Below are 12,162 nucleotides of genomic sequence, written 5' to 3' on the forward strand. Positions count from 1 at the left end.
GTGATAAACCATGGATTTGTATAGGTGATTTTAATGAAGTGCTCATGTTGGATGAGTTTGAAGGGATAGGACAGAGAAGTATGTCTCAAGTGACGGATTTCAAAGATGGAGTGGATGTGTGCGGTCTCAGAGATATTAAATTTTCCAACACTAGGTGGACTTTCGAAAAGCGTGTGGCCGGGGACAGCTACACCAAGGTACAACTGGACATAGCTCTAGCTTCGGTTGACTGGTGCAGCAAGTTTCCTAATGTTGTGCTCGCATCAACATCCACATCTGACCACAACCCTATAGTCCATCACTTCTGATCAAATCCGATGAATTGATGTGGGAATCCTATGATGGGTTCAAGGAAACCATAGAGCAACATTAGCAAGGCCCGAGAACTCATATGTTCGACGGATTCTAGGCCAAACTCAACTCCCTGTCAGCCACATTAACTCGTTGGAACAAGACAACTGTTGGGCATGTTAAATCGAAAATAAGGAAGCTGAGAATTAAAAAGCTTAATGCGCCGGGATGGAACTTGCATCGAGGATGCTGCGAAGACGGAGCAGATGGTTACAACCTTTTATCGGGACCTTTTCATATGAGGGAACGACCAACATGGATAAAGTGATCAATACAGCATGTCACCAACGTGATGAATGAAAGGTTAACAACAAACTATATAATAGAGGAGGTAAAGTCTGCCCCGCAAAAGCACCAGACTCTGATGGATATCCGACTCAATTTTTCCAGCAACACCTAGAGATGTGTGGAGAAGAAGTGACCATGTTGGTCTTATGTATCTTGAGAGGAGTAGAGGATATTGGGGCCTGAATGACACAATTTTGGTTCCAAATCCAAAGGTAACAAGCCCGACCCTCCTATCTCAGTTTCGATCTATGAGTCTGTGCGATGTCCTTTATAAGATTGCTTCGACGGTTCTGCCTAACCATCTGAAGTTGATCCTACCTAAGATTATTTCAGAAGAACAATCTACTTGTGTGTGGGGGGGGGGGGGGTTACAAACAATGTAACTTCAACTGATGAATAACTTCATTTAATGAAAAGCAACAACTCAAAGAAAATAATGTTTGTGCGCTGAAACTGGATATAATGAAGGCATATGACCAGTTGGAGTGGAACTACCTTCAGGAAATAATGACCAAGCTGGAGTTTGCACCAATTTGGTTTTCTTCGGTTATGTGTTTGATGAGCTCTTTAAAAATTTATGGTATGTTTAATGGAAAGATGCTCGAGGAGTTCAAACCTATGAAGGAAACTCCTTACGGAGACCCGATTTTGCCTAACCTCTTCTTGTTGACACTAGAGGGCCTTTCATCCCTCTTAAAAAAATCACCTGATCATCGATTGTGAGTGGGATTAAAGTGGCAGAATCGGGACCACCAGCGAGTCACTTACTTTTCGCGAATGACAGCCTGATGTTCGTCAAGGCTGGGGGTGATGGTGCAACTTTGGTATCCTCTTTGTTGGAGACATATTGTCGGGCGGGGGGGGGGGGGGATCTTTCCAAGTCTTTGAGTTTTTTGAGTAAAGGGTGCCCTCAAGTGGTTAGGGATGAGATGAAGGCTATTCTCAACGTCCACAATGAAAGTTTATCGGAGAAGGTACTTGGGGATGCCTACTGATGTAGGTACTGGCAAAATGGAGCTTTCAAGTATCTTAAAAAGAAGGTTTGGAATAAGGTAACATGTTTGACGAACAAAATTCTTTCTTCCGGACGAAAAGATATGCTTAACAAATTTGTGGCGCAAGCGATACCAGTCTACTCTGTCTTGCTTTAAACTACCGCGTGGACCCTAACTTCAAATAAACTCTATCAATAGGAAGTTGTAGCGGGGTAGTATGCGTGAGTTAAGGAAGATGAGTTGGGTGTCATGGAAGGTTATGGCATGACCAAAATACCAAGGGTGCTAGGTTTCAGAGATATAGGGGTATTTAATTTGGTCATGTTGACAAGGCAAGCATGGCGGATCTTGCAAGCTCCCGACACTTTAAGCGCAAACAATCTGAAAGCAAGCTATTATCCTAATACTGTTTTTTTTTTTTGAAAGCTCAACTTGGTGGCCATCTTTCGCAGATTTGGAGGGAAATAGTGAAGGGGAAGGAGGTCCTCCCACACGGCCTAAGTCGTCGTATCGATGAGGGTACAATGCAGATATCTGGCGGCAAAATTGGATCCCACGGGATTACTCTATGCGGCCCATTGCATGCCTAACTCACCACCGGCCATAGGAAGTTTGTGAGTTAATTGATGAAACCTCAGCACATTGGCAGAAAGATGTGGTCGGGTCCGTCTTCCTTCCTTTCAAGTACACAGGTGAATGTAATCTGAGACGGTTTAAAAATCTGAAATTTCTCTTGACTCGTTACATCCATGCTGCACTGGAGTCAAATCCAAGTCGACATGACTAATCTTATAGTCCCTCCATTCCTTTTTACTCCGCATATTAGGTTTGTCGTAAGTCCATTTGTTGATGTTTGAACAAGTTAAAAATAATACCAGCATTGCAAATACCAAATGGATATCATTAGATCCATCATGTAACATATTTTCACACTGTATTTATTTGATATTGTAAATGCCAATATCTTTTAATATAAATTAGGTTAACCAAGTATGACTTAAGACAAACCTAATATGCTGAGTAAAATAAGAAACGCAAGGAGTAGTACTTTATAACCATTCCAAGAATAAAAGCAGAAGTAACAAGGTAGATAGAAGAATTATTCCAGAGAATTACATAGGGTAGCAAAAGTCACTTGATCTATTCGATTTTGAGAACTAGACTCCTCTGTTTGATCATGGTAAGACAATGTTCCTGTCTCATTGTGTCTGCCCTACAAGAGTAAGTTTCCCATACGTAGTCCTATTCGATTTGATAACTGGGCGATCGTGCTGCGCCGAGCTGCCTACAGATCAGCGTCATCCTCATCTGATTTGCTAGATGGCTCGCCATTGACAGCGACAAGCTCTGTGTCGAATATGAGAGTTGCTCCGCCTGCAAGAGAAAAACAGGACTCATATCAGAAATCTGCAAGAAAAACAGTTGCCTACTAGCTAGAGAGCGTAAAATGGTATACCTGGAATGGTAGGTGGCGATCCCTGATCCCCATAGCCGAGCTTTGAAGGGATCTTCAGCTTCCTCTTCTCACCAATGCACATGCCCAAAATTCCCTGGTCCCATCCTACAGAGTGAAGTATAGACATTCAGACACAGAACCAAATTGTAAATGAAGAAATTACTAGTTATCCAATGAGCTGTTTTCACAATTACCTTTGATCACTTGACCAGTGCCCAATTCAAATTCAATCGGGTCACCCCTTTCATAGCTAGAATCAAAAACTGTTCCATCGGTAAGTGTTCCCTGGTGATAGAATAGACATGATTCAGAAATGAATTCCTATATCATGTAGCATCAAAACCTCTTGAAGTACACCTATGGAATGGTTGAATTAACAAATTCTAGCATAAGTTCTAACTATCTTTACATTGGATCAAAAAGATGTCTTGTAGCTTCCTCAAAGCAAATTCACATTTTATTTTTTCAATATCATACATATTGCAGTAGATAAAATCCTTAGGGGAGTACTGAAGGACTAAGTTCTCTTTTCTTCTTTTACGGAATGAAGGGGTAAGTTAAGGCATACTAGTTAGAGTGAAATGAAGGGGAAAGAGAAGAGGACAATAAAGTTATCTAATGCCACAATAAAAGAGAAACTCAAGTCAGAACTCTCCATGACAAATTGCCATGGCTTATATATTGCAAAAATAAACAACAGATCCAGGTCACCCAGCAGAATATTGAACTTACACGGTAGTGAACTTTAACTCTGTCACCTTTGTGAGCCGAGATGCTGCACGATTCTGGCTTGTACTGAAAATTTCAACATGGGCATAATAATAAGATAAGAGGCATAATAACTGAATTCCGGAAATGAAGCTAGCAAATGGTGTTGCCTATGCTCTATTGCTTTCTTATAAAAAAAGCAGGGCCATACAGCCTTTTCTCTAAATTTATCTATGCTCTATTGCAGTTCAGCTTGAAATCCAGTATCCATGTAACTACTGTTTGTTTCATTAGTAGCAATTATTTTCTTTGAACTATCTCGATCCATAACAACGTATCTTTAAGATCAGTACTGCACCAAATTCTGGATGATGATTTTCACAAGAAGGCTTTGTTAATACTTATAAGATAAGTATACTGCGCCAAATTGTGGATGATGCTTCTCGGAACATGGGTTTTGAAATATACTTTGAGGCAATTCACTTCAGCTTGGTCCGCTAGCATATTCAGTTTTTGAATGAAAAGCAGAAATGTTTGCTCTACACGCTTACGGATTCAGGTCACCGGTTGTGCCAAACCTTTGATATGTTAACAAGCTACTAAACTAAACCAAAATGGTGATCCGTCACCTCCAAGTCCACACTGTAAATCTCGAGTTGTGTGAACATCAGCCACACCAAGACAGTTCGTTTCTGAAAATTGGATCCCTCCAGAATGTTATCCGACGGGATCTACTCTAACACAATTCGCGCATACTAGGCCTCAGATCCGACGAAATCCACGGTCGCACAGCATCTAATCTATTTTCCTCAGGCTGAATCGATCCACCCGACGAGACGCGCAGTAGGAAGACACACAATTTCGAACGCGCGCAGGCGGAATCCATTGATGGCACCAGAGCCGAGAGCCCGAGGGGCGAGGGCACGTACCTTGACGCCGATCTGGAGCGCCGAGACGTCGCCGGACTTCTTGGCGGAGGCTGCAGGGAAGGAGCCAGATCGGATCAGACATCAGAGTGTGCCGCGTAGGGATGGGGGCGCGCGGGGCGTGATATGGATCGAGGGTACGGCGGGCGGGCGGGGTCGCTTACCGACGAGCAGGAGCGCGGTGGCGGCGACCAGCAGGAAGAGAAGAAGCCGCGGCTTCGCCATGGATGCAGCTGGGGTTTGTTCGGGGGAGAGAGGAGTATTTTTTGCCGAACTCGTGAGGGGTTGCGTTTATAGAGGAGCAGTGGCAGTGCCAACTACCAGTAGTATCTGGGTTGGGTTGGACTTGACCAAACTGACTCGTATTTTTCATATACAAAAAATAAAATAGATAAAGTTTATTTTGTTTTCATTTATTTTCAGATCGTAAATAGATATAGTTTATTAATGGCTAGCATGCAATTGATATTGTATAATAATCTTACTCTGATACTACAATCGTCCAATCCAATGCATTTCTTTTTTGCGAATTAATTCAATGCATTTGATATCCAATCTAAACAGATGTGTAATATAAAAAAAATCAAAAAGAAGGATTACCCCTGATATTTGCATGAAATGATACACACAGCTATTTTATACAGTATTAAATAAATAAAGTAGCAAAGTAGTACAAATTCATCTCAGATTCACAAGCAAGTTCAAAACAAAAGAATAAAATATCAATTTTGCTAAAGTAGATCTAGATGTGTTATAAGTATTGCATGTCTAAGTCCTACGTCATTGATCTATTGATCTTACGTGAAGATTCGTGTGATTATTTTCTTTTTCCTTTTTCTTTTCCTTCTTATGCTTGATTGTGTTACTTAGATGTGCAATAACTAGGGCACATCTAGATGTAGACAAACCCATAAAAATATAGCACCTTGCTCAAATATGTTGGAGCCAAGGCAACTTGGGCCAGAGAACCAAGGCAACTCGGGCTAGAAAGACGAGCTGATGAACCTAGTCAGCGGCCGTGCAGGACCGAAGCCACATCCAAATGCAAATGAGACCAAACAACATCCGTACCACAAAGTCAGGTGGCGATACATCGGTACATCAAAATCGCACTGATCCAAAGCATCTGAACAACGACATATTTCGGCAATCAGGTGAGATACCAGACCATCTTAACTTCAGTGATTATCTACACGTACATGACAGTAGTTCGGGTGGCATATGTTTGCAAGACATAAGCTTATCCAATATCCAGTCCTCACGCAAATATACTAAAAAGGGTGCCACGGATTCAAACAAGATGCGCATGGCGTGTGTAGAAAGAAGATCGTAGCTGAGGAAGAATGAATGGCAGCATCAGTGCACGGAGTGGCAGCAGATGAAGGGCATCCACGGCTGCTTTCTCACTTTGGACCTCTTGTCGACGTTGTTGTTGTCGTGGGGCATCTTCGCGGGGGAATTCCAGTACTGGTCGTCCGAACCGGCTGCCCCTGGCTTCGCCGATGAGGCGTCGTCCTTCGACGCTCCTCGCCGTGTGAATGACAGGACCCGCTCCTTGGTGCTGGGTTTCTTCTCTTTGCCCTCCAGGCTCGCCTCAGCAAGGAGGACCTTCAAGGGGACGCTGATCCTTGCTGAATTCAGCCTCGAGCCGATAGCGGCGATCTCTCCATTCTGCTTGTTTCCCTCCAGTCTGACTGTTCCTTCACCCTGCTTCTGCTCTTCAGCATGATCCCTGCTTTGCATGGCGTTCGTCTCCTTTGCACTAGCTTCTGGAGCCGGCTTCTTTTCTTCGGCACTATCTGTCTGTTGCACCTCATCTGTCTCCTCTTCTTTGCTCGTCTCATCGGTCTGCCTGTTATCAACATCAGCTGTATTAAATTCCCTGTCCATCTCCTTTGCACTACCGTCTTCAGTCTGATCTTTTTCATGAATATTTTCTGTGCTTTGTACTGCAGTCACTTCATTTGAACCAGTATCCTCAGCCAGTTTATCCTCTTCGACATTATCTGAGTGCAGTACTGCAGTCATCTCCTTCACGCTAGCATCTTGAGTCTGTTTCTTTTCTTCTGAGTCATCTATATTCTCTACCAGAGGCTCATCTTTTGCTTTGGTGTCTTCCGTGCCAGTCTTTTCTTCAACATGTGTGCTGACTGCATTGGTCTCCTGAGAGACAGGCATTGTGCCAAATTCTGTCGGAAATACTTGAGATCGTGCATCGATGATGCCATTTGTATGCGATTCACCTTCCTTCTTGTCATGGTTCACCGAGGCATCATGCAAGAAAATGTTCTTCAGAGGATCTGCACTGCTACCGACCGACGCATCTTCTGCATCAACTGCATATTCATTTTTACTTGACACAGCTACCATGCGATCATCTGCCAGAAATGTTCAGTAAGTTTCAGTGCAGAACATCATGTAATCCAAACTTGTAAGAACTAACATAGGGAAAGAATTAGTACTACACTTAAGACTGCAATAACAAGACTCAGTAATTTTAACATACGAAAATAACATGTTACTAATCCTTCTGTTTGTATTTAGACAACAGACTTGAAACATCATACACTATTCATCCCAGCTACGACCATATGAAAGTGTTCAAACACATCCATCAACCAAAACTAGACTAAACAACTGAGATGAACTTCCTCCATAGCTTACATGTTTCTTTTACTGTTATTACTAGGTGATTTCCCCGCGCGTTGCAGCGGGAATTTAAAGATTAATTCCAGATGAATTATATATGATGAAACTGATCTAAATCAAAAGCTGATATTTATTTAATACAGAAATCTTTCATACTTGCACTGTATGTGAACAAAGAGTATGCATGTGGTTTGCATGGGGCTACAAAATAATGTTAGTGGATGCTTACATGGCACACTTGGTCGCACACTTGGTGAGATGGAGAGCCGCATGTTGAGAGAATTAGAGTTAATGGGGATTAACTATTTAGGAATAGCCCAAAAATAGAAGAATTGGTAGAACAAACCTGTTTCAAGATTGGAACAACTTGTTGCCGAAAAACATCCAGCAGGCAAACTTCGAACAAGCGACACTCAAGCTAGCCGAAGCTTATTCAGGTTATAATTTCTATTTACCGGTATTTTTGGACTTCCGGGGTCGAAATTACCGCCACGGTCCCTTTCATTTACACGAACGAGATCTATTGAGAGGGCTGTTTCTCTTTGCAAGAGAGGATGATTATAGGTTGCTATGTGGTTTGGAAGCTGGTACAAATACGTCCAGTAAAGTTTTATGTTCTGAACTGTCTGAATTTCAGCAACAAACTAAGACATTACTAGTACTACAACAGAAATAATAACCACCAACTTGTACAAAGCACACACAGGTTGAAAGTGAAAACCCAGAATTCTCACCTGAGATCGGACAGTGTTTCCCATCAGCAACGCTGGTTTGGTTGGAAACTGTCTGAGATGTAGAGTCAACTTCCTGCTCTGATTCAAAAACATTTGGTGCCTCCAAATGGTAACCAGAAGCAAGCTCAAATAAGTCATCACTCCTGGTGTCATCTATATTGAATGGATTCTTGGTAGAAGACACTTGATCCATTAGTAATGTGACATGCTCCTGACTTGTAGACACTTGATAATTTGTTGGAACCTCAGTGGCACTCTCTCTGTTGCAGATTTCCTCTTGTTGTTCAGGCCTCGCCTCACAGGAAGAATCCAACGCACTGCCCTTAACTAAAATGCCTTTACTGCAGTTGTCTTCAGCAATGGACTTGAGCATGCCATTCACATTAGTAACAGCCAGATCATTCTGATAACCAGGTACAGAGCATACTGAATTTACCAAGCAAGAGTTATCAACTGGCAGCTGAACACCTGAAGTACCTTGAGCAGACAAGTTCTGTGAAGAGCGCTCTGTGGAGTGATCAGTCGATGTATTTTCAGTATGAATTAGCTTCACCTCGTCTCCAGAATTAGATACTGTTTCAGATCCAATAGGATATGATTCTACAATTTCTTCTCTTGGCGATACTTCAGACATGCAATCCAGAACTTCCATACCATCTTTAAAGAAGCTGTCCACCTTCCTGGAACATGCAGATTGGGATTCTGGGTCGGACATAAGCGGAGAGCACTTCTGAAGAGATGAGGAATTCAAATCACAAATAAACTCACAACTGCCAGATGTTTTATCAGATTTGCTGTCAACCACAACATCTGTATTGTTGCTGTCAATTTCTGCTGAGCAGTCATCTGTACTCTGGAGGTTTAAGCCATCTTCACGCCCAACCAATCCAGGAGTTATATTCCCCACATAATATTCAGCTTCGTTTTCAACTTCAGATCCAGCAGGAAAATCAGCCATGCTTGATTCTCTTGAAAACTGATATTTGCATGTGTCATATCTTTCAAGAGAGCCTTTATCTATATTCTTGATTTCCATAGGAACATCTGACTCACGTGCTATTGCTGCACCATCTTCCGGATCTGATTGATGAAGAAAAGAAGATGCATCCTGGTACTCCTCAAGACAATCTTCTCGTTCAGTTGGGTGTGCAACTGCAAGCGGTCCAATTCCAGTGAAACTTTCAGACACTTTATGTTGAATTCCATTGGTGCTAGGCCTTTCTGAATCAGTTCCATTGCCTTCATCTGCAGTTTCAGAAGAATTATTGGGAATCAGGCCGGTTTCAATGTAGTCACTGGTGATGGCTTGAGTTCTAGCAGCATTAGTAGAAGCATGTTCTGTAAAAACAGTGAATCAATAGGTCAGCACACACACGCTGATATATGAATAAAAAGGTAGAATGATTAAATACAATGGCATCTGGGAATAGCCAGAAACAACTGAAAAAAAGGGCATGGCAGTATTTCTACTTGGAATAAACATTGGTCAAATTTCAAGGCATGTTTAACACAACACAATAAATGAGTATGAAAGAATAAAGGAAATTAGATGGGCAGAAGAAAGAGGTAAGATGGATTGTTGTAGTTAGCAGGAAAGGCAAAATCAAAGTCATACTGACAAGTCTAACTAGAGAGTAACACAGTCAAGACAACTAAAGATAATTGGTAGTGCAAAATGTAACTGATGTTTGCAAACTTGAACAAACAGTAAAAATAAAACAGACGCTACAATTGGATGTTGTCTCCTAGGACCTACAGTTGTTAGTAATTTTTTAGTGGCGATGGTATCCGGCAATGATATGCAATGATGGACAAAGGGCACTGAATCCACAACTACACCTGAGATAAAAGTTAGAATACGAAAGATCATTGCAATGCCTCTCTTGCAGCTAAGTTTGTAAAGCAGTCAGAAGCAACTAACTGCAAAAACATGCCTGAAATGACATTGCTTTTTTTAAGATGAAATGACATTGTTAATATAGGGGACAAAGCTAAAAAATGGGCTTTCAAATAAATAAATGGGCAAGCCTGAAAAACACCTAACAGTAGCTGAATGTACCGTTGCAGAACCAAAATTATTAGAAACTTAACAGCATGGTGACTTCAGAACTGACAGGTACTAATACATGACAACAAGGACACAGGTGACAACAAGTAGGTATTAATAAATTATGGCAACAAATGTCAACACCGAAATATGAGATCTTCCAAAGTAGATATAATTAACAACATGTGTGTACACAAGGATACGTTCAAAACTTTGGGAGATAGGCACATAACTAACGAGACTAAAATATTTCGCACACCCAACAGAACAAAACGCACATGTGACTAGGACAGCATGTGGTGGAAGACCACTACGAGCAAGCTAAGCAAAGGGAAACCAATGTAGAAACGACATGTTCCAAGATATCCTACCCAGCAGCACGACTAACCAACGTCAGATATGTTGGATTTCGAGGACAAAATCCGGATAACCAAGACACAAACAAATCATTTCGCCCATTCCCGACTGTCAGACTCGAGAAAGAATCCAATGCATCAACGCACAGACTATTCTTATTTGCTGACAGCCACCAACTTGCCATAAGACACGGAACGATGATTAATCTAGGTAAGAGAAGGTGGAACCGTGTACTTGCGCCTCAGCGATTAGCGCGCCGGAATCCACTAATTTATTCAAGGCCGAAGATAGGTAACTCGAGCAAAGTTCAGATCTACAGTTCAAATTGCTCCACATCGTACTTGTCACCCAAAATAAATATTGCCCGAAGGCCCAAACCCAAGAGGAACAGCAAAGTGCCTGCGCTTTCAGCTTTAATGCTAAACCATGAAATGAATCGATCGGATTATTATTGCAGGCCCCCACGGAAGTACTATTTCCACTATTAACTCTTCAACGGGAGGGACTGAGGAAAAAGGCAACCAATCATTTTGCCTTTTGCAAACTCTAGAAAGGGAGAAGCAAAACAACAAAAGGAACAACATCAATATTGCGCATAACATAAGCAAGCTATGCAATTAACAGAAGAAGTTATGCAAATTAGTTATGCGTTTACACGAATCAGCAGTGTGATAGTGGACAAATTGAAATGGCCGGGTAAGCACTAAGCAGATTGACCAGTAGAGAGGAGCAGAGAGCACGCACCTGCGTTCTCCTTGTCCTCCGCCGATTCGACGCCTCCGTTCGCAGATCCGGGCGACGCAGAGCCTCCGCTCGCCGCGCCATTGCCGGGCTCCTCCCCGTCTCCTGGTCCTCCCGCAGCACCTGCAGCGCACACGCGGCGCATCAAAACCGGCGAGCCCAAAACCACGACCAAACCCCAAGCAGAACAAAACAAAATCAAAGCACCGCCGCGTCGCACGGCACGGGCCCGTACTGACGGTACGTACCAAGCACGAGGCGGCCCTCGCCCGCATTGCGCGGCCCGGCGTCTTCCTCCTCGGCGGCCGGCGTGACCTTGCGGCAGGAATTCCTGCGGTGGGAGCGGCGGAGCTTGGCGCTGGGGTTGGGGTTGGGGTACTGGTGCCCGCACACGTGGCAGAGGTGGCCCCCGCTCAGCGCCTCCCTCCCGCGCCTCGCCGCCTCGTCGCCCTCCATGGCCGCCTCGCCCGCCCGTCCGCTCGCTCGCTCGCTCGGCCGGCGGCAATGGCGGAGTCGTCGACGGCGACAAGCCCGGGGACGATGTGCAGATGGGAACGGACTCAACGGACCCTTGCTTCCTTTTTAGAGAGGACGAGACGAGACAAACGGCGGGGGTTTGGGTGGAGTTAAAAGGCTTTGGGCGGCACGGGCGGGGGCTTAGCCAGGCCGGGCCGGAGGCTGACGGGCGGGGCCGGTGGAGCGTGGGGCCGGGACGTCGGCGAGGGGGGTGGCCCGTGCGGTGGCGCCATCAATGCGGGCCATGTGCGCGGTGGACTCGGCGGGCGGGCTGGGTTTCGTTTCTAGGGCAGGGGTGGAGGGAAAAAGGGAAGGGCCGGGGTCGGGGTGGGCGAGCGTGCGGGGCGAGCGTGGGCGTGGCGCGGGATCCAGCCGTTGGGTGCAAGATGGACGG

The 12,162-nt window shown here is 44.0% G+C and overlaps 2 protein-coding genes across 2 annotated transcripts; both read right to left on the reverse strand.

Annotated features, from left to right (window-relative positions):
- Positions 1 to 2,660: 2,660 nt before the first annotated feature.
- LOC125509902 (peptidyl-prolyl cis-trans isomerase FKBP15-1) lies at positions 2,661 to 5,045 on the reverse strand. Its single transcript, XM_048674930.2, has 6 exons — positions 4,889 to 5,045; positions 4,728 to 4,777; positions 3,823 to 3,885; positions 3,285 to 3,375; positions 3,091 to 3,195; positions 2,661 to 3,008 (listed from the first exon to the last, which is right to left on the reverse strand). The coding sequence occupies exons 1-6, from the start codon at positions 4,947 to 4,949 to the stop codon at positions 2,920 to 2,922; spliced, it is 459 nt and encodes a 152-aa protein (XP_048530887.1). The 5' UTR covers positions 4,950 to 5,045; the 3' UTR covers positions 2,661 to 2,919.
- Positions 5,046 to 5,767: 722 nt separating this feature from the next.
- On the reverse strand, positions 5,768 to 11,865 carry LOC125509903 (uncharacterized). The gene is made up of 4 exons (XM_048674931.2): positions 11,501 to 11,865; positions 11,256 to 11,375; positions 8,108 to 9,445; positions 5,768 to 7,102 (listed from the first exon to the last, which is right to left on the reverse strand). The coding sequence occupies exons 1-4, from the start codon at positions 11,706 to 11,708 to the stop codon at positions 6,081 to 6,083; spliced, it is 2,688 nt and encodes an 895-aa protein (XP_048530888.1). The 5' UTR covers positions 11,709 to 11,865; the 3' UTR covers positions 5,768 to 6,080.
- Between the last annotated feature and the right edge of the window lie 297 nt (positions 11,866 to 12,162).

This window comes from Triticum urartu, chromosome 5A (assembly GCF_056163025.1).
Source record: "Triticum urartu cultivar PI428250 chromosome 5A, HENAU_Tu73, whole genome shotgun sequence".
NCBI lineage: Eukaryota > Viridiplantae > Streptophyta > Magnoliopsida > Poales > Poaceae > Triticum > Triticum urartu.

Coding starts and splice junctions, on each gene's coding strand:
- LOC125509902 (XM_048674930.2), bottom strand. CDS start 4,949: ATGGCGAAGCCGCGGCTTCTTCTCTTCCTGCTGGTCGCCGCCACCGCG. Junction 4,778..4,888: donor CACCGCGCTCCTGCTCGTCG/GTAAGCGACCCC, acceptor CCTTCCCTGCAG/CCTCCGCCAAGAAGTCCGGC. Junction 3,376..3,822: donor GAGTTAAAGTTCACTACCGT/GTAAGTTCAATA, acceptor TTCTATCACCAG/GGAACACTTACCGATGGAAC.
- LOC125509903 (XM_048674931.2), bottom strand. CDS start 11,708: ATGGAGGGCGACGAGGCGGCGAGGCGCGGGAGGGAGGCGCTGAGCGGG. Junction 11,376..11,500: donor CGAGGGCCGCCTCGTGCTTG/GTACGTACCGTC, acceptor TGTGCGCTGCAG/GTGCTGCGGGAGGACCAGGA. Junction 9,446..11,255: donor GGAGGACAAGGAGAACGCAG/GTGCGTGCTCTC, acceptor CTGTTTTTACAG/AACATGCTTCTACTAATGCT.